Raw genomic sequence first — 27559 nt, forward strand, 5'->3', positions numbered from 1 at the left:
AAACTTTGGATAGTATCTTTTTAGATTGTTCGAGCCACCATGGAACTGGAGCTGGCAATGCGGTGCAGTTTGATAATATCTCCTGCCTACAGTTTTCAAGGACAGTGGTTCGATTCAAATACAATTCTGATAAGTGGCAGGTTTTCGTGTCTTTAATGCCTTGACAAGGGCATCACTCTCAGGAGAGGGAGGTGAAACCGTTTGGACGAGGATTCCGTTCCTGCTCCTTTGTGCTGACACACTAAGATAATGGACAATTAAGAGAGCCTTCACTGCAGGTGAAAGTGTGGGGTTATCACTAATATAAAGGAGCCCATGGGGTCCTGGGGTATGAAGGAGAAGAGGGATGGGAATTTTTAAAGGGAGTATGAAACACACAGATGAGACGCCTAATAACTGTTCACATATTGCACTTTTACCTGTACTAATGGTGAGTGATTGGAGTGTTCAGTGTTCCTTGCTTTAACTTTTATTTTTTAATATCTGGTTCATTGCCTATGACACAAAGTAGTGCAGAAAACTCGCTCCAGTGCTGGCCTGCCTGTCGAGGGGGAGGGGAGCCCAGATAAGAGAGAGATTTGTTTTGTGGAATCTGTCTTTTGGACCAGCTTCCATGGGGTTTTAAATCTAGGAGAGTGGTTGTCAACCCAGCCTGCACCCTCTGTGGGTCTTAACTCTCAGAGAGTCTGATTTAATTGGCCCGAGGATGGATCCAGTACGTAATTTTAAAAGCTCTTTGGACGATTCCAATGTGTACTCGGAATCAAGGGCCATCGTTGCTGAGTTTGTAACAGAAGATCAAGCTCTTCAACATTCAGGCTCCCTGGCAGATTGTGTGATGATTTAATAGATTCGAATAACAGTGTCTGTGTTGCTGTTAGAGAAGATGCGTGCTGCGTATGTTTCTAACAGCCCACTCGTGTTTATGTCGGTGTCGTGGGTAAGCATTCAGGTATATCTGGGAAAAAGTTCCTTGTCTCTTGACTACTGTTCCCCACTTTCCCCTACTCTCCTTTAGTTTCTGGGTTTTGTTGTTGTTGTTTTTCCTTATAGATATTTGAAGCTACCACTTCCTGTGATATCATGGATGAGTCACCTAGGAGTGGGGAGGAGTCTGATAAAGGCAGAAGTGCTTATGTGACGTCAGTGTCCAGCTCTGACCAGCAACTTTGTCCCTAGTCGTCTTACTCTGATGGGGGAGATGGGATGTTCTGTATGCATGGAAATTTGAGGGGCACTTCTGATACCACTTAGCACTAATAAAGGTGAGGCAGTCCAGAGTATTTCAAAACAGAGTGCAGAAGAAGTTAACTGATTTTCTTTTGACTTGAACTGTCATTTGTCTTTAACAGCCCTGAACGACAATAGAGTGCACTGCTTCTGATAAGTATGGGTTCTCCTCAGCCTGAAGAGATGTGTGTGATAAGATAAGATGGCTTGAAAAAAACAAGAGCTTGAGGGAAAGGGACAGGAGGAGAGGGAGAGAGAAAGTATGTTAACTGCTTTGACTGCAAAATACCCCCTGGTAGCCAGAGATAAGACACCTTGAGCTACTCAGAAGACCTTAAACAGGATGTAAATGAAGCCAATAAAAATCACTTGAGATCAAGCCCTCCTTCTCCTCCCCACTCCTATTTCCAGCTCTGACAGCAGAAGGCTTAATTTACTGTATGGCATACCACACTTACATTCTGAACCCCGGAAGTTGCGAGAAACCGATAGCCTGTTCAAAGAACAAAGATTTTCTAGAGAGGTCCAAACTTGAGGCATTTAATCAGCAATTCCAGCCGTGCCTCCCTGAGTGGAAAAAGAAAGTATTGCCAAATATAGGAAGCGCCCTTCCTCTTTTCTCACTCCTTACTCCAGATACTCGTTTACTTTGTAGTTTTGTGACAACCTTCTTTCTATGTTGAAATGGTTGGCAGGGTGAGCTGTCTTTGATAGTGTATTGATATTTCTCATCTAGCTAATGCAGCTTGGAAGTAATCATCAACAAAAGTTTAGCAGACAGATTTTTTCATGTGCACACTTGAAGCACGGCTGTCTACTCAGAACTATGTTTCCTAAGCATGTAACACCAGCCTTTATGTACTTGGAACTGTATAACTCTTCAAAAATGGTCACTCTCTTTTTCTGGAAATGTACAAGCTGCTGCCAACACTCTTACAGAGAGGAAGTTACTTGCTGGAGCTAATTGAGTATTTCACTGAAAAGATTTGAAATATGGAGTCCTACTCAAAGTGGGAGGGGGACTGTTAAAGGATAGGAGGGCAAAGAATATAGTGATCTAATTTTCTTTCTATAAAAGCCGCTTCTTGGAAGAACTGGGATTCAATTTGGTCGTTGAATAAGGGCGAGAAAGCCCTCCATCATTGATGTTCCTTTACAGAGGAGCAAACACGGGAAAGGCACAGCCAAGTGCAGCAAACTTCAAGCAAGGACTTAGGTGATTCAGGGGAAAGAAAAGATTCTAAGGTGATTCTCAAGCTTGGGAATGCAGGTGAAGACTCAGGAAACTTGCTAACAAAAGGGGATTTCTGGACCCCATCCTCAGAAGTTCAGAGTCGGGAGGCGTGGGGTGGAGTGCAGGTGTCTGCATTTTTAACAGGCAGTTCAAGCACTTGGTCTGCTGGTGGTTGGTGGATTAGACTGAGAAATGCTGCCCTGCATCATCTGGCTGTGGTAGAGGGTCAGCCTTTGGTTTGTTGTGTACAGCCAGGATAGCTGGAATGATAATTGAAGAAGGGTGGTTTAAGGGATAGGTGAGAAGGATCCTTCATTGGAATCAGTGGCAGGGAATATATCCCTACAGGCAAGGGTGTGAGAGGAAAGTGAAGCTGACCACGGTGCCAATTTGACTGTGCCTTTTCTTCTGCTCTGATTTGTCAAAACCTGATCCGACCATACCAGCCCGCTCAAAGCAGAGGCTGGAAGAACAGGAGAGAGGCAAACAGACCCACTGTTAAGGAGATGTGTGTATACAGGATTTTTCTAGTCAATAGCCAGCAGTGAAATCAAATGAAGAAATTGACTGTCGTGACTTGTTAACAGAGAGTTATACGTTTGTAGAGTTGTTAGGCAATTTTGGTTTTCTTCTGTATATGTGTGAATACGTGCGTCAATTAGCATGAATTAGTTTAGTAATATGAAAAACAATGAATTTTTTTTAAAGAAAAACAATATTAAACATCATTTTAGGTTTATTCATTTAGCTGTAAAAACTCAACGTTTGAGTTGTTGTTGTTGTTGTTTTAGTGGAGGAGAGTTTGGGAAGGATGGACTTTGAGGGTTTTCTAATATGTAGAGCCAAGGTGCTTGCCTGGGCACTGGGGACTTGGGTGTGGGTTTCAGTGCCACTGTCAACTACTATTGTTAGTACAAGATTATAACATGTTACTCATCCTCGTTGACCTATTTGTTCATCTGTAAAATTAGCACTTTTTTTCCCCTAAAGGCCCACATTTCTCACAGGTCTTAAATCTTATGTTTCATATATACATGAAAAGTTAGGAATGACAGCCTTGAGTTTCTTTTCTCTGTGTAGGCTTCAATCACATTCACTCATTTTCTTTCCTTTGATCCCTAAAGTCAGACCCAGAGGTATGCACAATCCATGCCAAACAACAGGTCATCTTAAGAGAAAAGAGCAGAGCTCAGATGTGGAAGGAAGCTTTGTAAAGATTTCAGAGACCAGCCCTTTGGTACAGACAGCATTGAGTCAGTGAAGATTCTAAAACTGTGCTGGTAGGTTTTATATCTTTGAATATTAGCAACGTGTCTCATTACTGTGGCCACACTGCCTTGGATTCTTTTCTTTTACATTATTTTGTTATTTTTAAAGTATCTTGGATGGAGGCAAAGTAAGATGCTAGTACACGGAGGTATCATGGGGTTTCTGAGGCCTGATTTTGTCACAGGTGTTGGAATATTTGCCAAGATGTATCATCTCAGATAGTATATGTGTTATTTATATATAGACACACATATATAATTTAATAAAAATATGATTATAGATATTAATCAGTAGACAGTAGCATCGTAGAGTCTCCCCTTAGAGACATATTTCATTAAGACATGATTGTACAGATATTTAGTCCTATTAAGTGACAAATTACTATGATTAGCACTTTTGTAATGAGAGTTATCTAAAATATTTGAAAAACTACTTTGGCATAAATCACTTAGTCTATTCTGAACATTTAGTCAACTGTGGATAAAAGCATGTAAGCGTACACATGCAGTGTGCCACAATTTTAACTGTACTGGTTCCCATAAATAAATTACCAGGGCTGTTACCAAGAAAAAAATAATGAAATGAACTGGCTTGGATGTTATCATCATATTCATTCTAAGGTAGAGATTCTAGGGAAGAGAAAAATCAAACCAAAAGTGAAACATAAAACATAAAGGGCAAAGAGGGTACTTAGAAAGTCCTCAAATTGATAATTAGCCTTATTTTCAGAATGCTTCTTTTATATTTTGCTGAATTAGATACATTTAAAAACTCTATGAATACATGTACTTGATACCATATGACCTGTGTAGAGATATTTTGTCATACCCTAACTAAAGATTATTTTAAGAAAATAGCTTTGGCTTTCCAGTTTATATAGTACTTTTATAAACATTATCTCATTTGAAATAAAGGATTGTCTTACATCATTTGGATTACTTGGAATCCAATCTCATTTTTCCATTTCAGTTTTACCATGTAAGTGTTAATGTGAAAGGTAATAATTCTGTTGAAACACTATAAAAATTCTATTGTATAAGGCATATTAGTGATTGGCCCTACTGTAGACTCTTTCTTATGCGTGAAATCCCAAGAGAGTCCAACATCCCTGAGTTGCCTTTTAAAATTTTTTTTTGAGACAGAGTCTCGCTCTGTTGCCCAGGCTGGACTGCAGTGGTACGATCTCGGTTCACTGCAACCTCTGCCTGTTGGGTTCAAGCAATTCTCCTGCCTCAGCCTTCTGACTAGCTGGTACTACAGACGCATGCTGCCATGCCCGGCTAATTTTTTGTATTTTAGTAGAGATGAGGTTTCACCATGTTGCCCATGCTGGTCCCGAACTCCCGAGCTCAGGCAATCCACTTGCCTCGGCCTCCCAAATTGCTGGGATTACAGGCATGAGCCACCACGCCCGGCCCCTCATCTCTGAATTCCTTAATATCACTGTAGCATATAACTTCCTCATTAAATGCATAAAACTGAGGAGCAGACAACAGATATTACTTTGAGTTGCAGCTGCTGGGTGGTTGGCTAGGTGTACTCACTAGCAATCTCAGTGGCTTTTTCACCCTAGCCCGACAACCTGTGTGAGTCTGTCTGTGCCTTAAAATTCAAAATGATTATTTGCCACAGACCTTAACAATTCCTATCATTTGTTAGACACATGAATGTCCAAATCAAGATCTAGTACTGAGGTCAGCTGTATTACAAAGGCATATGGATAACTGTAGTAATAGTTCCCCCCTAATCTTTGTAACAGCTTTTTCTGCATTAGCAAACCATATTTATCACTTTACTGCACAATGAACCCACAGGGGGTGCTAATTGTTCATTAATTAAATTTTAGCCTTTCAACACTTTTGTATTCTCCAGTGGCCTTGTCTGCAGTGAAGTATACAGTGTGGCCTTTTCAGGCTGCCGAAAATTCGTGTTGGCGTTACTGCTGCCATGGATATAATACAGGTGAAATTCAGCTCCAATAAATACCATTTGAGGACTGTTATAATTCCTGGTGACTGAAAGTTTTCCGGCCTTGGACCAAAGCCTACATGTTGGAAAAATAGTCAGTAAAGTCTAGTTTAACAAGACATAACATTCTGTTAGACCAGATGCTGCTTTGAAATAGAATTGGATTTCATTGTTTGAAAATTCTGGTGGTTTATGGCAGTTCTTCCAAAACCATTAACATGGTGGAATGAAGTTTCTAAGATCCATCATTCCCTAACGAAGCCATTTCCAGACTTACTTTCCTCAGTGGAAGAATCCCCTTTTACCTTCTGCCGCCCCAGTGAAGAAGTTAATTTAAAATCACTCGTGATTAACTTGGTAGCATTGAGAAATTTACTGAGTATTTTAAAAAAGTGTTGGTCATCCTTCAAAGCTTGATACGTATATTTCACACTAGTGCAAAGGATTTCGAAGTGAAATAGAATTGGCCTCAAGGAATTTCTAAATCAGCCAAATAGTCACTTATAGCATGGTGCTGGCACTATGGAATGTGGCTTCTGGACTTGGAATGCAGGCCTTTTCGTTGTGTGGATCTTACAACACTAATGAATTAATCACAACTTGCCAGTGTGTGTAGCTATTAACAAATGAACTACTGCACATGGATTTTCAAGATATCTGTGAGTAGCATTCAGAAGATTTTTTTCTGGAATATTTTTGTTTATTTTTATTTATTGCTAATAAATATTGTTATTTAAAAAGAATGATAATATTGTTAATAAATTAATCCATATTAATTTAATAACGATAATATTGTTTATTAGATTGTTATTTAAATGATATTGTTAAATAATTGTTCTTTATTTTTGTGTATTTTTATTTATAAACAGGAATGCCCTTTAAGTCATTAAAAATTTTTACAATCTCAATATGAAAACTGCAACAACTAGATTGCGGTTAATTTTGATTCCTTTCTGCTGTTCTCACATTTATGAGTTATCATTTATCACTTATCACTTACAGGTAACTTTGGCTTTCATAGTAGTAGTAATAATTTAATACATTTTTATATTTTAGCAGTACAGAAAACTCCTTCATATAATATCATGTTTGATTCTTATAATACCTCATATGTTGAGGCAGCTGAAATTTTTCTGATATTATAGACAAGGAAATCAAAACTTCAAAAAATGTAGTTTCTAAAGTTCGTAAGCCAATATTAGACCTGAACACATAGTAGGTGCATAATAAATGTTGATTAAATCAATGAATTAAAGCAATGAAAAACAGCTTAAAATTCTTTGTGATATGAGGTCATATATAAACACAAGAGTACATAGTAACTAATAAATGCCTTCTAACTCAAAATAGTAGAGAGAAAAAAAAGAATGCAGACTCAGGAAATCCACTCTGGTGATGTCTGTCGTTATTCAAGGAAAGACCAACATGTTAAACGGTTTAGAACACCCTCAGTCACAGCCCTGTAAACAGATGTGTAATACACAGTTGCCAATTATTGAACGCCAAGAGGTGGGTGCTTATCATTAGTTATATATATTTTTAAGTGAGCCAAAAGATAGAAAAAGAAAAGCAGTTCTCACCCCCCACATAATTGGAAACCACTTTTCCTTCTGTTTGGCTTCAGAAACACAATGTCTTGATTTCCGTGCGAGAGACGATGACTGTTCTTTAACTGGTTTCACGTCAGCTTTTTCCTCTGATTGGAGAGGTGGAGTTAAGTGTGAACTGCTTAAGAATGCACTGTTTTCTATTTAATTTGGCTGCAGAAGATGGAATTCATTGAGCTCCGTCTGTTCAAATGAACTTTAAGCAACAGCAAGCAAAACATTTGTACTTCTCTCTGCACACGCAATCGCAATGTGTCTGCTGAAAGAATGAATGTGAAGCCCAGGATTACCTAAGGAGAGCCATGGAGATGTGATAACAAGTCCTTATCTCTTTGTTGGCTCATCTGAAGTGTTAAAGTGTTGTTGGGGAAAAGCAAGCCTCTTTTTTACTAGGGAGTATTGAGGGCAAAAAAAACCCCAAAACCAAAAAACAAACAAGAAAACCCTCTAAGCTTGAGCGCTGATATCTGGAATTCATCTTAAGACTGTTAAAAAATGTGCACCACCAATTCCCGCTCCGCACAGCTGCTGTTATTAATGGGTGACCACCCTTTTTCCTCATAACCTAACTGTTAATTCATTTAATTGGTCCTTCTAGAACAGTTCGAAATATTACAGAATTTAAAAGCATCTGCTAATTATAAATAATTTTAAAGTTCACATTTCTCATTTGAACACCCAGTAAAGGGTATTCGTTTTCAGGTAGTTAAATAAGTTATATGACAAAGGAGTGAATTTAATATGGAGCTGCTGATTTTTTTTTTAAAGTAGCATCATAGTTATTAATGTTGCAGCTTTTCTAGAACTGTTGACATTTCTATGGAGAATGAAGGGAAGCAATTGCGTAATAATGCATAAGTTTGTTTTTTTTTTTTTTTAGCATGACCTTATCTTTTAGCAATTTAAATCATTGCTTTAAAAATGTATTTTGTAATTTGGTTAGAGGATTTTAAATATGATGGTGTAAAATTGTTACTGTGTTGGCATTGAAGTAACATGATAAACACCCTTGTTACCTGTGTCTATTAAACATGCATTTCAAAATATTGTCCTCTTTAAGTACAGCCCGACTTCTCTTAGCGTTTGTGCACACCTGTGTATTTCCCCCAGGAGTTTCAGCTTATATTAAAGTGTCTCAGGTAGCTAATGACTGAAAAAGTACTGTGAATTCTATTTAGTAAGAAATTTCAGAACTGCTCCTATAACCTGCTGGCAGAAGTAAAGAATTACGTAAGGCAAGTGGAGGAAACCTGAAATTTTGTTTTGGTCTCAAGTCTTACCCCATTGTTTGATCCTCAAGAAAAAAAAATCTACTGAATGAACTTACCATGATGCTAAATAATGCAATGATTGTATTGCTCATGTTTTAAGGAGCAGAGAGGTGTAAACCACATTCTTGGCTTCAGAATTCCATGGGAAAACACTTGTACCAAGGTTACCTGCCTGTAAAGACCCAGTATTATATCCCGTGTTTGATAATTTAAGGCTTGGAACATAGTAAGCATGGATTTATGGTCCATTAACATTTAGATATCACCAACTGATTATCTTTTATTTTCTTGCTAGCTGCATATACAACTGTGAACGCTAAAGGCACTGTAGATTGCCATTGAGTCAGTCCTTAAAACTAATATTCCAGAGATTGCATTAAAGGAAAGAAAATATTAAAATATGTTTATACTATACTCATAGAAGCTTACACATGGAAACAGAAATACATGCAACACATATAAATCTTTTTGTTTACATATGCAGCTTTTCTTCCAGCCATGATAAGGTGCCCTAGAAACATTCACTAATCTTTGTAACACCCCAGAGGGTAAGTAGCAAGAATTATTATCTTCATATTGCAGGTGAAATACCTAGGTAGGGGCAGATTAAATGACTTGGCCAGGTCACTCTCTAAGTCAGTTATGAAGCTAGAAATAAAACTCCAGACTCTTGACTTTTAGTTCTTACACAAGTACCAGACCCATCAGTATTTGTACTTCTTCTCCTCACTTGAAAAGTAACCATTGATATAAATCCTGTCCCTGTTAAGGAAATCTTGCTGTGTGGCACTAGCACACATGATACTGAGTCCCCGATGGGCAGTTAAGAGGGTACTCTGCTGTTGCAATGAACAAGCTCAGGTAGCAAAAGGATATTGTTAAGGCAATTTCTTGCAGACCAGGCCTTATGAAGAACATTATCAGAAGTTTCCATAACTTCAGAGAAAGTATTTTCATCTGCTTTCTTACATTAGTTTCTCTGGAATAATTTCAGATTGCCCCTAGTGTTGGAATCAATCTTCTGAAAGGCTTGGTCCCTGTCCTCAGGAAGTGTATGTCCTACACAAATTAAGACCTGCTTAATCATAAACAAAGTAAGCATTGACATTAGTCTAACCCTCCTGCACATATTCTCTTCCTGTCTCTTTGATCTTATTTTTTAATTTCTGGCTAATTTGATTAGTCTTGAACACCAGCGAGTGGCCAGAACCCTCAGCATTTCTCTTCCACAATGGCAGGCCGTAAACTGAGACTGTCAGACCCTCATTTGTGTGCTTGTCTGTCCATCAGCAGGGGCTGGGATCAAATCACGTCCAGTCTCTGCTTCCTCCTCCCCAGGTTGGCCCACACGAGGGGCTGATGGCTCACGTCACAAAGGTACTCTCTGTTCTGGTGCCTTTTTTCTATGGAATAACTCCTTCTAGTATGACTTCACTTTTCTGTTAGTGAGCACTTTCCCCCATAAATATGCCTGAACAGGTGTTAACTCTGCTGCTAACTGAGTTTCCAGCTGTCCTCCTCCAACACAGACCCAGCAAAATCTGTTGTTTCGTCCTTTTAGGCAGACTAGAGAAGCGCCGAGCCTGAGATGGAGGTCTTCCTTGCAGGATATGGCCGTTCTGCTGCCAGAAGATGGTCCGGAAAGCCTGGCTGGCTAACAAAGACAGGCCTTCAGCGGCTGGGTGTAGTTCCAGTTCTGCATCCCCTTTGGCAGAAACACAGAGGCTGCTGCAGTGTGGCCAGCCAGCGAAATTAGGAAATAAGGACCTCTTTTATTTACTCAGGCTGCTGAATCATGGGCATTCCTGTCTGCTTGGAGAAAAGTCAGGCGGCTTTACTTTCCACTGAAAGTCTCAGGAGTGTTGGAGACTTTCATCTCGGAGTGTTCACACACTTGTTTTAATGTGCTTTATGGAAATGATGAAACTCAGCAAGTACAGTTGCTGTAGAAAAACATCTGCACTAACCATGCACACACATTTGCATCTTTAAATAGACTTTTTAGGCCACGGAGCTGGTTTCCAGCAAAGCTTTTTCGGCAGTAAGAGCTACAGCTCTCGGAGAGTCAGCTCAAGTGAAGTGACTGGTTTCAAAAATTAAAATTTAACATGGACATGTTAAGTATTTCACATTGAAATGCAGAAAACTTGCTATCACACAGAAAGACAGTCCCTGCAAGTAGCACTTAGTGCCGAGGGGAAAAAAAGTTAAAGTTGATTCAGGAACCTGAATTGAAAGAATCCTCTACAGTTTCTTCCACGTGTAAAAAGAAATTGACATCGTTTAAACCTATATTCACCATTTAAGCATAGTTTGCGCTGTGGCTGCCAAAAAGCCTAAGTTAATGGGGATGGATAACTCTCTAAGACTTAGGTAGACCTCAGAGTATGTTGGCAGGGAGACCATCACCACAAAAGTCTTGGAGGAGTCTGATACCTGAAGAGCGTGGACCAACCCGCTGGGAGTAGTGAGTCCCTGTGTGTTCTTGGGAGAATACGATCCATTTACAGTGCTGGCAAATGAGAGTTTTACATTTTATATTTTAAAACAGAAATCAGCCTTTCAGGGAAACTTTATTTTTCTAAAAATATCATTCCTTGCTCAAACTCTTTTCTTCCGCTCGATCCCCAAGCCTTATGGCTTCTACAGAGGGTTTTGTGTAATTTCCTTTACAAAGACATGTAATGGGGACTGGAGAGAAGAAGGAAAAGGTTTCTAGCTCTCTTGAATCCTGGTTAAAACCTTGATCCTAACCTTCGGTTCACTTGACATGTCATTGAAATTTACAAGCTTAGGAGAACAGTTATATAATAGATATAGTCAGGCATGGACCACAGACAAGAAGCTGATTTAAGCATGGTGTTAGGGATTGCATAATTTGTATAATGGTCCATTGCTCTATAATTCCTTATGTATTTGTATAAAAATATATCATACCTGGACACAATCTGCAATTTAATAATAAATTCACTTGCTCAATTTTCAGGCTCAATAGTTACATCATTTTAGGCTAGATGCATTACAAATTCTGATTCAGTGTTTCCCCAAATCTATAAATGAGAAGATGTATTTGAAAATATTTTAAAAAATGAAATAGCAGGATTTAAGCCTAAAAGATAAATGTGAAATGTGGTAGATTTTACCTAGAATGTTGAGCACATTTAATAGATAGCCTTTTTTTTTTTTTTTTTTTTTCCAGTTAGGGTAAATATTTGAAACCTTGATTTGTTTCAGGTATATTAGCATTAGGTGACAACACTTTTTTAAGGGGAAAACTAGATCATTATTGAGTTTTTTTGCTTTTAGTTAAAAAAATTTTTTTTGTATGTTGAGTGGTGAGTTGAGTTTATCTGCATATGTTCCTGGTGTATTCACTTTAAGTAGAAATCACATCCACATCCATCAGACCCTTTCTTATGCTGGAAACATGTTGGGTTATAGAGTCATATAAATGAGGATGCAAAATCGTGCGGTTTTCAACTTGTACGGCGACGCTTTGTTGCAGTGGGCAGGGATCCAGGAATGGTGTTTGGTTGTTTTCTCCGAGTGAGAGGGTTGCCATCTGGCATTGATAGTGAGATGGTGTTGTCATCAGTTTCTAGATGCAGGAAAGGAATGATCCTCATCTGTTTCCTGTGGATAAGGAAGAGGCTGACAATCTAGTAAAATCTTGTTACCTTAAAGAAAGCAGACATGGAATTCGTTTACATAATGCTTACCAGTTTCTACTTTTATGTTCATCATTTAGCTTGCTAGTGAACTTCAGCTTTGAAGAATTTAAAAACGCATTTGATCATACTCTAATTGAATACCATTAGAATATTCTAATAATGCTCTAATTGAGCTTCTTATTCTAACTGAAACACTATCCCCACCAGCTCCACTCCATGGTCTTTACTTGTATGTTTTTTTGAAAAATCGTGCTCCTATGGAGAGTGAAAAGCTTTTAAAATTTCTTCTGATCGTGAATAATAGGTTGTGAAAAGCAAAAAAGAGGTTTCACAACCTGTTTTGAGATGGTCTTATTTTCCATTTGGATATCAAGAAGGCAACAGAAATAACAGTGCACATCTGCTAAGAAAATAGTTTTTAAAATCACCTAATAGAAGGTAACGTTCCTTTATGAATAACTTGCTAACTTTATATCTGGCTCTCAGTCTTGTTTGTCTTCTTTTTGTCACTCATAAATCTTTCAGCATTTACCATAATCATTTATCACTTTTCCTGTTTCCAGTTTTTCACAAGTTGCTTTGTCTCTGCTCACCTCAAAGTGCAGGTCCTGTTTAGCTAAGGAAGTTCAGGCTGCTGAAGCTTTTGCAAAAGGAAGGTATGGTGGGCCACCTCTTGAACTTTCCAAACAAAATACACTATTAAAATCTGGCCCTTGTGAAACTCTCATTTTTTCTTGATCCTAGCTGATCCTAGCTACATGTAATATCTAGCAGTACCCTTCTAACATTTAATAATCCATTTTCTGGCCTATGGTATTCGAATTTCAGTTATTGAAGAAATCCTGGTTGTCTTTCATTACACAAGACATAATTATTATTGTGTTTTCTGTCTTCTTTCATGTGCTTACTTTTTAATATTTTTTTGCTGAAAGCAATAAGGTCTGTATCAATAAGAACCCCATAAAAGATTTTGGTCTTCAGAATTGCCTTTTTATATAAAAACAAGCAAAATGCAGAGGGAATTTTTTATTAAATATTAGACATCTGGGTTGACTGCATTAATTTTAAATCATTCCTGTAATATTTCCTCTTTTCATTTGGTTCTTCAGATGCTCACATAATATGCAAATCATTTTAGAATGAATACAAAAGAAACATTAAATATATTAAAATCTGCATTTTAATAAAATTGTCAATGTGTAATATATACCTTGCTTCTAAGGAAGAATGATAAAAAGTAATAAAAGGGTAATTTAGACATAGAACTATTTAATATCCTCTTATATTTTACAACTCAACAAAAAGTAAATGCAGAATAACTGCTTTGGGCTCAGATTTGAAAATGTCTCGCTCAAATATTCTCTCTTTCATTTCTTTTTTTTCTTGAAAGGTTCAAGAGGGTCCAACTCTGTGTGCTGGTTGAAATGGTATGGTAAACTCACTCTTGAATCTCAACATGTCAGATGAAATGTGTCATTGCTTCTTGTTGCAGATGGAGTGGATGTTGAAGATGATCCGACTTGCTCTTGGCCAGCTTCCTCACCTTCCAGCAAGGATCAGACTTCCCCTAGCCATGGAGAAGGTTGCGATTTTGGAGAGGAAGAAGGTGGCCCTGGGCTTCCATACCCATGTCAATTCTGTGACAAGTCGTTTAGCCGCCTCAGCTACCTAAAGCACCATGAGCAGAGTCACAGCGACAAACTGCCTTTCAAATGCACCTACTGCAGTAGGCTGTTCAAACACAAGCGCAGCCGAGATCGCCACATAAAACTCCACACCGGGGACAAGAAGTACCACTGCAGTGAATGTGATGCTGCGTTTTCCAGAAGTGATCACTTGAAGATCCACTTAAAGACTCACACTTCCAACAAGCCATATAAATGTGCCATTTGTCGCCGTGGGTTTCTGTCCTCTAGTTCCTTACACGGACACATGCAGGTTCACGAGAGGAACAAGGACGGCTCCCAGTCTGGTTCCAGGATGGAGGACTGGAAGATGAAGGACACTCAGAAGTGCAGTCAGTGTGAGGAAGGCTTTGACTTCCCAGAAGACCTCCAAAAACACATTGCAGAGTGCCACCCCGAATGCTCCCCAAACGAGGACCGAGCGGCCCTCCAGTGTGTCTACTGCCACGAGCTCTTCGTAGAGGAGACCTCCCTCATGAACCACATGGAGCAGGTGCATGGCGGGGAGAAGAAGAACTCATGCAGCATTTGTTCTGAGAGTTTCCACACAGTTGAGGAACTGTACAGCCACATGGACAGTCACCAGCAACCGGAGTCGTGCAATCACAGCAACAGCCCTTCCCTGGTCACGGTGGGCTACACCTCCGTGTCCAGTACGACTCCAGATTCCAACCTCTCAGTGGACAGCTCAACCATGGTGGAAGCTGCCCCGCCAATCCCAAAGAGTCGAGGGAGGAAGAGGGCCGCTCAGCAAACCCCTGACATGACTGGTCCCTCGAGTAAACAAGCAAAAGTTACCTACAGCTGTATTTACTGCAACAAGCAATTATTTTCAAGTCTTGCAGTTCTGCAGATTCACCTGAAAACTATGCACTTAGATAAGCCAGAACAGGCCCATATTTGTCAGTATTGCTTGGAGGTCCTGCCCTCACTCTATAACCTAAATGAACATCTTAAGCAAGTGCATGAAGCTCAGGACCCAGGTCTGATTGTTTCTGCCATGCCTGCCATTGTCTACCAGTGTAACTTCTGTTCCGAAGTTGTCAACGACCTCAACACTCTTCAGGAACACATCCGATGTTCTCATGGATTTGCAAACCCCGCAGCTAAAGATAGTAATGCATTCTTTTGTCCCCATTGCTATATGGGTTTTCTCACTGACTCTTCCCTCGAAGAGCATATTAGACAGGTTCATTGTGACCTCAGTGGCTCCCGATTTGGGTCTCCAGTGCTTGGGACTCCCAAAGAACCAGTAGTAGAAGTCTATTCTTGTTCCTATTGTACTAATTCACCAATATTCAACAGCGTTCTTAAGCTGAACAAACATATCAAAGAGAATCATAAAAACATTCCCTTGGCCCTGAATTATATCCACAATGGGAAGAAATCCAGGGCCTTAAGCCCCCTATCTCCTGTGGCCATAGAGCAGACATCTCTTAAGATGATGCAGGCAGTAGGAGGTGCACCTGCACGTCCAGCTGGAGAATATATCTGTAATCAGTGTGGTGCTAAGTACACATCCCTAGACAGCTTTCAGACTCACCTAAAAACTCATCTCGACACTGTGCTTCCAAAATTGACCTGTCCTCAGTGCAACAAGGAATTCCCCAACCAAGAATCCTTGCTGAAGCATGTTACCATTCACTTTATGATCACCTCAACATATTACATCTGTGAAAGTTGTGACAAGCAATTCACATCAGTGGATGACCTTCAGAAACACCTGCTGGACATGCACACCTTTGTCTTCTTTCGCTGCACCCTCTGTCAGGAAGTTTTTGACTCAAAAGTCTCCATTCAGCTCCACTTGGCTGTGAAGCACAGTAACGAAAAGAAAGTCTATAGGTGCACATCTTGCAACTGGGACTTCCGCAATGAGACTGACTTGCAGCTCCATGTGAAACACAACCACCTGGAAAACCAAGGGAAAGTGCATAAGTGCATTTTCTGCGGTGAGTCCTTTGGCACCGAGGTGGAGCTGCAATGCCACATCACCACTCACAGTAAGAAGTACAACTGCAAGTTCTGTAGCAAAGCCTTCCATGCGATCATTTTGTTAGAAAAACACTTGCGAGAAAAACATTGTGTGTTCGAAACCAAGACACCCAACTGTGGAACAAATGGAGCTTCTGAGCAAGTGCAGAAAGAGGAAGTGGAGCTGCAGACTTTGCTGACCAACAGCCAGGAGTCCCACAATAGTCACGATGGGAGCGAAGAAGACGTCGACACCTCTGAGCCTATGTATGGCTGTGACATTTGTGGGGCAGCCTACACTATGGAGACTTTGCTGCAGAATCACCAGCTCCGAGACCACAACATCAGACCTGGAGAAAGTGCCATCGTGAAAAAGAAAGCTGAGCTCATTAAAGGGAATTACAAGTGCAACGTGTGCTCTCGAACCTTCTTCTCCGAAAACGGCCTCCGTGAACATATGCAGACCCACCTAGGCCCTGTCAAACACTACATGTGCCCTATTTGCGGAGAGCGGTTTCCCTCCCTTTTAACTCTTACTGAACACAAAGTCACGCATAGTAAGAGTCTCGATACTGGAAACTGCCGGATTTGCAAGATGCCTCTCCAGAGTGAAGAGGAGTTTTTAGAGCATTGCCAAATGCACCCTGACTTGAGGAATTCCCTGACGGGCTTTCGCTGCGTGGTGTGCATGCAGACAGTGACCTCCACCTTGGAACTCAAAATCCATGGGACGTTCCACATGCAAAAGACAGGGAATGGGTCTGCAGTTCAGACCACAGGGCGTGGCCAGCACGTCCAAAAACTGTACAAGTGCGCATCTTGCCTCAAAGAATTCCGTTCCAAGCAAGATCTGGTGAAACTTGACATCAATGGCCTGCCATATGGTCTGTGTGCTGGCTGCGTGAATCTCAGTAAGAGCGCCAGCCCAGGCATTAACGTCCCTCCCGGCACGAATAGACCAGGCTTGGGCCAGAATGAGAATCTGAGTGCCATCGAGGGGAAAGGCAAGGTGGGGGGACTGAAGACGCGCTGCTCTAGCTGCAACGTTAAGTTTGAGTCTGAAAGTGAACTCCAGAACCACATCGAAACCGTCCACCGAGAGCTTGTGCCAGACAGCAACAGCACACAGTTGAAAACGCCCCAAGTATCACCAATGCCCAGAATCAGTCCCTCCCAGTCGGATGAGGTAACTCGCCTTTTTTAATGTTTGCTGTTTAACCTCCTCAAGAAATGGTCCCTCCTTTATGTTTACACTCTCCACAGCTTTATTTATTGTCATGGGCCAAAAGATGCTTAGATTGAAATGCAATGGTTTTTTTCCCCCATAGCCATTAGCTAGCAATTACTTGCTTCTTGATAAGCAGCATTTTGGCTTGAATGGTGCAAAATAGGACTAATTCCAGTCTCCCTAGGATATTGTCTTCTCTATGACTGAAGAGACCAGCGCTCATGCCAACACTACTGAGATCTGGAATCTCAGCATAGCTTCACCGTGAGTTGAAATCCCCAGCTATGACTTGTGTGTATGGCAGAGAGATAATGACACAAAAGTAAGATGCTATGAGCCAACATGCTGGCTTAGAGTAAATTAAAAAGAATATATATATTTGGGTATAACAAATTGGGTCGAGGTGGCTTTTTAATACCATGTTGTCAACACTCACTGTTTTTCTTTGTCTTCTGGGCAGTGAGGAAAATACTTCCTCACAACAGGATTTTTAAAAAGCCCCTACCCTACATTTATTAAGCACCACATGCCCATTATTCTGTTTAAAGACACTGTGCCTGAGTTTGAGATCTACCCTCTGGGTGTCAAAATTAATATTTGTGGGTTTTTTTCCTCCTCAGTTTCAGAGTAGTTTTCTGCTTTCTTTGCCACGATGACAAGAAACAAGTTCATTTACAATGAAATCATTTCATAAGTCACCATTTCTTAGATGCTGAGCAGAGGATGGCTCATTGTAATATTTCTTTATACTTTATCACCTGGTTTCTAATAGCTCTTTCCACTTCCCTACCTGCCCCTATCTGGAGCTCCATCCAAATGAAAACCCCAGGGAGATCCTTCTCCCTTCAGTTTGGGGTTAGTGCATTTCCCTTATCTTGTCTCTGCACTCACACCCTGGTGGAGGCCCCCCTGTGGCTCCCTGCAGATAGCCATCAGTCAGCTGGCAGGGGAGAGCTGAGAAGACTGAGACAGAGCCTGGCCTCACAAAATGTGGCATCTGTGTGGCAGGCAAACTCCCGAACTTTGAAGCCACTTTCCCCCTTCTCCCCTGCCCAAATAAGTCTACACTTTTCACTCATTTAAATACATGAAATCCTTTCAAACTGCTGAGGACAGCTGGAAGAACGTAGCTTTGATGATGGCTCATAGCTCATGGGTTGGATCAAATTGTTTCTTTTGAAACAAATATTAGTAGTTAAAAGCATATGAAATGAGGGTTTTCCAAGTTTTTACTTTGAAATTTTTTAAACTATAGAAAAGTTAAAGGACCAACACAGCGAACACGTATGTGTGCCTGTGTTTGGGTATCCCAGATCCTCCAGATAAGAATGTTTTGTTGCGTTTTCTCTCTCTCTGCACCCCTTTTTAAAATCAACTTGAGCCACATGAAAGAAGGTTGCAGGTATCATGCCATCTCCTAAGAATAAGTGTATTTTTTTTTGTTCAATTATGACATCATTAGCTAAAGCAATTCACTAAATTAAAAAAGGAAATTAAGTAATCCCATAATACCGTCTGTAAGAGGTTCATATTTAAATTTTCTCCGTTGTCCCCAAAATGTCTCATGTTTTTAAATGTTTGTGAATGAGAATTCTTAAAACATTAAGGCAGAAAATTACTCTTCTCCTTTGTTTTTATTTTGTAATGCTTAACATATGCCTACAAGAGATTGATATTCATGTTTAATTTACAAAGCGTATAAAGGTGATTTTAAATGACTGCATTAGTCTGTGTGTCTGTGTGTGTGTTTGTGGTGTTGGCTTGTGCATTTTAAATGCAGCATAGCTGGATTCTCTTGTTTCTTAGTAGATTGTTTATGAAAGGGCATATGCCTGTGTCTTCTTATCTGTTCATGGTTTGTTTTTTCTGATATTTATAAATTGGTATATATTGTAATAGCGTCTAAGAGGAAATATTTCAGAAACAAATGAGGCTATAAAAATAGTATTTACACATTAAGTTGGTTAGAGTTACTCGATGAGAATTTATCATTAAGGCTCGAATGACACCTAAAATCTTAGTGATATTTAGAAAGCCTATCTTTATCCTGCACTTACATAAGATAATACTTCAAATATTTTAAAAAATACTTTAAGTTTTACAATTGCATTTTTAAAGCACCTAATGACTAAGGGTCAAAAATGACTATACAGTCGAGTACCTCCCTATGAAACCTGATTAATAAGAGCCTAGAGTGATATGCTTAATTGACGAGATATTAGGATTTAGTTTCAAATATTTCTTTGTGCCTCAGAAGTTCACTATTTGTTCAACATTTTAATCATCATTACTATCACCATTTTTAAACTCATACTATTTGTTATAAAATTTTATGTGATACCTTCTACAATTAAAAATGTACCATATTATTTAGACTAATATAGAAAATTAAAGGTACAAAAAGTTCTACAAAAAGTAGCCTAAAAATAATGTGTCAGCAAGAAAAATACAAAATAAATACTCATTTGTTCACATTCTTTGTTAGCCAAGTTAAATTACTATAAGTTCTCATTTTGAGGAGTTTGTGCATTTTTTCCAGATTAGGTAAAATGAAATGTTATTATATAAGTCTTTGTCAAAAGACCGGTATATCATATGGGAATAAATTTTATCACAAAAAGAAATGTGACATATATGTCTATTGACTTAGATGCCCTGGGTCGGAATTGAAGGACTTAGCAACATAGGTGGTATTCTCATCTCTTTTTCTTGCTGAGGCTTGAGACTCCAGAACTGAAAAGAAAATCACAGGAGATAATAAAATCTGGATACACAGGTGTGGTCAAGAACAAGGTTAGATTTTTCTGGACCATGACTTAGAATCACATAGAATATTGGTAAACATTTATATACATCTTTCAAAGACTAAAAAGAATATTATTTGATTGAGACTAGGATACGTAATTAAAAGGGTTTTAAACTTAAATATAAATCTGGGAAGGATAAGTACTGTATAAAACCCTGCAATCCAAAAAATGGATGAAAGACAAGGCATGCAACACTAAAAGAAGGATAATAGTTGGTAGCCATTATGTAATGGAGAGATTTGAAATTGAAGACAGATCTGAGTTTGAATCCCGTTTCTTTTGCCTAATGCTTTCTGAATTTGTGAAAAATGTTTTCTTTTTATTATTATTATTATTATTATTATACTTTAAGTTCTAGGGTACATGTGCATAACGTGCAGGTTTGTCACATATGTATACTTGTGCCATGTTGGTGTGCTGCACCCATCAACTCGTCAGCACCCATCAACTCGTCCTTTACATCAGGTATAACTCCCAGTGCCATCCCTCCCCCCTCCCCCCTCCCCATAATAGGCCCCGGTGTGTGATGTTCTCCTTCCCGAGTCCAAATGATCTCATTGTTCAGTTCCCACCTATGAGTGAGAACATGCGGTGTTTGGTTTTCTGTTCTTGAGATAGTTTGAAAAATGTTTTCTTTGTGCCAGAATCCTCAGATTATTAATCTAAATTTGCAATGAAGATTTTGTTTTGAATAAAATATTTTGAGAACCTATTCATTTTTCTTTGCTCCTCAAAGGTTGAGTGTGATACAAATTTACACGTAACCTACAATAAATGATTCCAGAGATGGTAAGATTAATTGGGGACCGGAAGAACACTGGCCCTCTAGCTTTTTCCACACATGAAGCACCTTGCAGTTATTGACATTTACTATATGTTGAATAAATGTTGATTCTTCTGGAGTTCGTGGGCATTGTCTACTCAGGGGATGCGCCATCTGGACCTCAGAATGTTGTCTCATAAGTTCTACAGTAGATTTTGGAAACACATGTTCTTCTGCCTCGTTTTTCTGGTGTGCTTCATAGTCAAGTTTCTCTGAGCAACTATTTACTCACATTTCAATTCACACTGTCCCCAGCAGTCCTTTGAAATTGCTCTTGCCAGCATTACCATTATCCTCATGATCTCCATGTTGCGAGATGTGCATAGGGTGCCACAGAATCAAAACGGAAGGAACAGTGTAGACCATCTGACTCAGCCACTTTATTTTACAGACAAGGAAACAGGGCCCGGTAAATAGAGAATTGTCTAAGCTTGCACAGCCAGTAAGTGGTAGGCAAGGGGTAAGAGTCCAGGTCCTAACTCTAGGTTCAGGGTTGTCTTTCCACAATCGCATGGCACTTTCCTCTAGTTGCAGTTGAATCCCTGTCTTTTCTACAGCATCCTCTCGGTACTCCTGTCTTCTTTCTCTTCTCCTTCAGTTACCTCACCCATTGCACAGGATCTTCTGCGTATTTGTCACTTTATTGCAACTGACCCCAAGGGCTCTTCTGGCCTGATTGACCAATGCAATGTACTTAGAGGAAAAAAAAGATAGTGTATGTTAGTTATTATTGTCTCTAAGCACTTGTCACTGTTGGCCAGTCCACTTTTATGGGACCTCTGTCTTCCTGACTTCCTGGTTGCCTCTGTGAACGCCCTGTGGCCTCTCCTTCTTTTGCTAGCCCCTTCCTGTAGGTTTGTTTCCCTTCATTGCTCTCACTCTGCATATCCCCTCCATGGGGATTCACTCCCAGAGCTTGAACAACCGCCTTTTACTGACTGCTCTCCAAATAGTGTCTCCAAGGGACAGGAGGGGACTTTTGGAGGCTAATGGGAACACTCTTTATGTTGATGCCTGTGGTGGTTACGTGACTGCATGCATTTATCAGTACTCACCAGATTTAAAATTGGTTTATTATTATTATTATTATTATTATTTTCTTTTTTTTTGAGACGGAGTCTCACTCTGTCGCCCAGGCTGGAGTGCAGTGGCCGGATCACAGCTCACTGCAAACTCCGCCTCCCGGGTTTATGCCATTTTCCTGCCTCAGCCTCCCGAGTAGCTGGGACCACAGATGCCCGCCACCTTGCCTGGCTAGTTTTTTGTATTTTTTAGTAGAGACAGGGTTTCACTGTGTTAGCCAGGATGGTCTCAATCTCCTGACCTCGTGATCCGCCCGTCTCAGCCTCCCAAAGTGCTGGGATTACAGGCTTGATAAAATTGGTTTATTATTTTTATGGGGATTTTATGGGGATTACACCTCAATGAAGCTAATTTTATTTTATTTTATTATTTATTTGTTTGAGACAGGGTCTCACTCTATCATCTAGGCTGTAGTGCAGTGGTCCGACCATGGCTCACTGCAGCCTCGACCTCCCAGGCTCAGGTGATCTTCCTACCTCAGCCTCCTGGGTAGCTGGGACTACAGGCTCATGCCACCACGCCTGGCTAATTTTTTGTATTTTTCGTAGAGACAAGCTTGCCTTGAGGAGTCCAAGATCAGCTTGTCATGTTGCCTAAGCTGTTCTTGAGCTCCTGGGCTCAAGCAATCCACCTGCCTCAGCCTCCCAAAGTGCTGGGATTACAGATGTGAGCCACTGTGCCCAGGCTGAAGCTAATTTTAAAAAGTAATGATATCTCCAACTCACTTCTTTGCACTGAGCTTCAGACTCATATAAACAGCTGCCTGCTACACGTCTCCACTCACATGTTCCCTTGAACTTCAAACTCAGTGGGTCCCAAATTGAGCTCAGCACCTTTCCTCTAAACCTGCATTTTTTTCTTATGTTTTCTATTTCACCTATAGATCCATTGATCTTCTCAGTCACTTCCTTTCTACTCCGCATCGTTTGGTCATCAGGCCATCTTGACTGCAGCTCATGAGTACAGTTGACTCTTGAACATTCCTGGAAATAGAGGCACTGACCCCTCACTCGGTCAAAAATCTGCATATAACTTTGACTTCCTCCAAAGTTAACTACTAATAGCCTACTTCCTGATAACATAAACAGTCAGTTAACACATACTTTGTTAGTTATATGTCTTGCATACTGTATTCTTACAATAAAGTAAACCAGAGAAAAGAAAATACTATAAAGAAAGTCATAAGGAACAGAAAACCTGTTCATTAAGTGGAAGTGGAACATCATTAAGGCCTTCATCTTCATTGTCTTCACGTTGCGTAGGCTGCGGAAGAGGAAGAAGAGAGTTTGGTCTTGCTGTTTTAGGGGTGGCAGAGGCAGAAAACATACATATAAGTGGACCCACGCAGTTCAAACCTGTGTTCTTTGAGTGTCAGCTATTTTTCTTTTCTTTTTTTTGAGATGGAATGTCACTCTTGTTGCCCAGGCTGGAGTGCAATGGTGTGATCTTGGCTCACCGCAACCTCCGCCTCTCAGGTTCAAGTGATTCTCCTGCCTCAGCTTCCTGAGTAGCTGGGATTACAGGCATGCACCACCATGCTTGGCTAATTTTTTTTTTTTTTTTTTTTGCATTTTTAGTAGAGATGGGTTTTTTTTTCTCTGAGACAGGGTTTCACTCTGTGGCCCAGGCTTTAGTACAGTGGTGGGATCATGGCTCACTGCAGCCTCAACCTCCTGAGCAATCCTCCTGGCTCAGCCTTCTGAGTAGCTGGAACTATACAGGTATGCACCACATGTCCAGCTAATGTTTTTTTGTTTTGTTTTGTTTTGTTTTGTTTTTTTTAGTGGGCTCGAGGTCTCATTATGTTGGCCAGGCTGGGCTCAAGTGATTCTCCTGCCTTGGTCTCCCAAAGTGCTGGGATTACAGACATGAGTCACTGCACCCAGCCAACTGTTTTTCTTGAATCAACTCCTCCCACCATCACCTTACCACATTTTAAGTTCAATCTCTGATCCTCTTTTCCTAAACAACTGAAGCAGCCTCATTTTGTCTTTCTGACTTGAGTCTCATCATTTTCAAATCCATCTCCACACCACTGCCAGAACCATCCATCTAAAACACAAATCTGTCTAGCATGTCCCTTCCTATTTGGAGCATTGTTAGTGTTCTGGACCTCCATCCCCATAGGATGATATAATAATCCTTTTATTGTAAAATACAGGACCCTTCAGGTTTCGGCTTCCCCTTCTTTTCCCTGCCCTCTCCTTGTTCTATAATGGGAAGCACTTTAATTAACCACACATAGCATATTGCCTCTGTGTCTTACTGAGGCTGTCCTGTTCCTTCTCCCCGAATAACCTCTCTCCTCTTGACTGTCTTGCACCTTGCAGAAGGCTGTCCAGCTTATCCCTTCTTTGGAGATCAACTGTTCTAGAAGGCTGCCTATGAGCCTGACTCTCTATCCCAAGCATCTCCCTATCCCCTCAATGCCCTGTGCAGATAATATGGAGTAAATATCCTGTGAAAATTGTTACACTGCTTTATGATTATCTATTACATTGTCTTTTCCTCTGATTAATTTCCTGGGGCAAGAACTTACTCAGTCTCATATTTTTGGTACCTCTGACAGTGCCAGGCCCATATTAGGCAAATGCCTCAATGCATGGGTGTCATGCCGGGGAGCTTAAATGTGCCTGGTGGCCCTCCCAAAATATCTTCTTATTTTTGCAGGACAAATGACCACCTAGATTTTTCATCCAGGAAACCTTTGTCTGAAGTGTCATATGTATACACTAGACTCCTGGTTTTCTCTCCTGAAACGTTTGCCTCTTCCAGACTGCCATTGTTTTAGTAAAAGGAACCACTCTACATCCAATTACTCAAGCAAGAAACCTGTGAATCATTCCTGATTCCTCTTTTCCTCCCATTCTCCATGTTCAATCCTTCAGTGAATACTGTTGATTCCACCTCCAATAAGTATCTTCAAATATCTCATCCACTTCTGTATACCTCCAAAGCCATAATCTTCGTCTAGGCTGCAATTGTTTCTCTTCTGGATACCACAGTAGCTTCCTAACAGATCCTGTCCTTCATCTTCTGCCTGTTTCCAGTCCATTCTTCATGCTGCAGTTGGAAGCGTAGACTTGTAAATTAAATGAAGCCACTTAAAATTTTTTTGTGGCTTCCAACTTTCTCAAATGAACCCCAGTGCCGTACCTGCTTACAAGTCATGGGCTCTCTGGCTGTGGCAGGCTGTTCTCACTTCCTTCTAGTGACTCTTCCTTCTTGACTCTGCCCAGGTTCTGAACATGTGCTGCTTCCCTACTTTATCACCTGAGCTGCTCTTCCCAAGCAGCCTATCTGTTCTGCTGGCTCTTTCTCATCTGTCAGGTGGGCCTTCCTGAAAACCTTATCAAAGGTGGTCTCCCCCTTAGGATTTTCTTTTAAAAATGTCATTATTTGTTCACTTGGCCAGGCATGATGCCTCATGCCTATAATCCCAGCACTTTGGGAGGCTGAGGTGAGAGGATCATTGAGGCCTGGAGTTTGAGACCAGCCTGGCCAACATAGCAAGATCCTGTCTCTACAGAAATGAAAAATTAATTGGGTGTAGTGGTGCACACCTGTAGTTCTAGATACTCAGGAGGCTGAAGTGGGAGGACTGCTTGAGCCCAGGAGCTCAAGGCTGCAGTGAGCAGTGATAGCATCATTGTACTCCAGCCTGGGTAACAGAGTGAGACCCTGTATCAAGAAAAAAAGTCCTTATTTCCTTCTTTTCCTTTCTCATCTCTGAATGCCCATCAACTTATCATAAGGGCTCAATAAATGTTAGTTGAGTAAATGAATACAGTGTAAGTCCTTCAGAGTAACAAAAAATAGGGTATGCTTCTTTTTCAGGTACATCTAGTTACTAATACATATGAATATAGGTCATTTTGCCTAAAACTATTTTAATAAAGTGAGGTTTGATCTAAAAATATTAAAATACATGAAAAGGTTTGAAGTTTGTAACAATCCAAAGTTCACTTTAATATGAAGATCTGTTTTAAGTGTCTTAGAATCAATATTTTTTTATGGTTCTTGTATGGAAGATGGAAATGTACGTGGTGACAATTCAGAACCTACTCAAGTCCCAGAGTTCTGTTTTGTGGTGTTCTCTTCATCAAAATTTCCCTATGAGGCTGAAAAAAACAGATTGATAAAAAATATTTTAAAGTTTTCATTTCAAATTGCTGTTACTAAGTTTTGCTAAGTAAATATGCAAAGAGCAAAAACTAAATGGGTTAAGCTCCCTCTAAAGAGACAGTATTTAAAAAATTAAGTAGAAAATTTACAGGACCAAATAAATTGATAAGGTTCAAGATGTTCTTGAAAGACAGTGAGTTGCTCTGCCAAGTCCAATCTGTATTGTTGTTGTTATATTCAATATTTTTTTGCCATCTACAAAGTAATAGACCAGGGAGTCCACGGCCCTGGCACTAGTACCATGGGTTGGAATGTGGGAGCAGGTGCCTTGCATCCATGCTTTGTACCCAGTTCCGTGATCACTTCATATTGATCATTGCCCCCATTGTTGAATTTGCTGCATCTACCATTCCTAGATTTTCTGTACTTCTCCAGTTCTAGACCTTTTGTTGATATTTTTCATATGGTTACAATGACTTTTTAGAACTTAATGAAATTCAAAAATAGTAATGTTTTTGTATTTCAGATTGCTGATTACACATAATAATATTTATCCTTTTGGTACTAGGCCAAAAGAGTTTGGAATCATCTTGTGTCATCATAGAACTCTGTCTAGGAGGAACATTTCACATTTTTGGCTGAGATTTTGTCAAGATGGAGATTAGTAAATATCTAGTCAAGATTATTTTAAATGATGAAAGAAAACTGAAAGCTATATTCTGGATCTCTGGATCTCTTATTACGGTGTTGCTCTACCTAGCACATGATGTAGATGTAGTTTTCTAGTACATGTACTTTGTATTTCTAGAAATTTAACAGCCTAATTATAAGAATCTTGCCAAAGGCTTTTAAAAAGCCTGAATAGCTGATTCCCCTTATTTATACTTTTAAAAACCTTTTAATGCCTTTTTACCTTTTAAATGTGCATGTTTCTAAAGATTCTATTTTTAACCTGCCTTTCTATTCTGAAATAGAAATTCCTATTTCCTATTACCTCATTATTATCCCATACAGATAAGCAAAATATGAAGTTTCAATTCTCAACCTCTGTTTAACTCCCAGTCTTAAATTTCCAGCTTCCTTTTTCACATTACCAGTTGAAGCTTCTGCTAGCCCTTTAATCAACTCCAACTATAATTTCGTTTTTCTCCCATTTTGGACAGTGTTTCATCTTTCTCCTGGTCATTCCTGCCTGAAACTTCGTTTCTGTTTCCTGTATGTTTCCTGTTCTCCTAACCTGTTAGGGCAGTCACTCCCCAGGAGCCATTGATTCTTCATTTGTAATTTCTCTTCTATCTGCATCTCCTGCATCCTTTCTCCAGGCCAAACTATATTAAATCTCAGCTGGTCTCCTTCAGTGCTTCCTATCATAAAGCTTATCTCAACAAACTTAAAACCTGAGAATCACACAAATCACGTTCTCTGACTATAATACAAATAAATTATAAATGAAAAAAATGTCTTAAAATCATGCATTTTAAAGTTTAAAACATGCATTGAACAAAGAAGTCATGAAAATAGAAATCAAAAATGCAAAAATTGAAGGATAAATACATTTCAAAAGTTTTGAGATATAACTAAATG

General features: G+C 39.8%; 1 protein-coding gene across 4 annotated transcripts in view; it reads left to right on the forward strand.

Annotated features, from left to right (window-relative positions):
• Nucleotides 1-27559, forward strand: part of LOC105465267 (zinc finger protein 521) — a 292362-nt gene that overhangs the window by 110872 nt on the left and 153931 nt on the right. For all 4 annotated transcript variants that reach the window (XM_024787831.2, XM_011713605.2, XM_011713620.2 and 1 more), the window contains one exon: nt 13743-17095. In XM_024787831.2, the coding sequence (XP_024643599.2) occupies nt 14183-17095 (2913 nt within the window). In that variant the 5' untranslated portion in view covers nt 13743-14182. The remainder of the gene's footprint in view (nt 1-13742; nt 17096-27559) is intronic.

The sequence above is a fragment of the Macaca nemestrina genome, chromosome 19 (genome assembly GCF_043159975.1).
Source record: "Macaca nemestrina isolate mMacNem1 chromosome 19, mMacNem.hap1, whole genome shotgun sequence".
Lineage (NCBI taxonomy): Eukaryota > Metazoa > Chordata > Mammalia > Primates > Cercopithecidae > Macaca > Macaca nemestrina.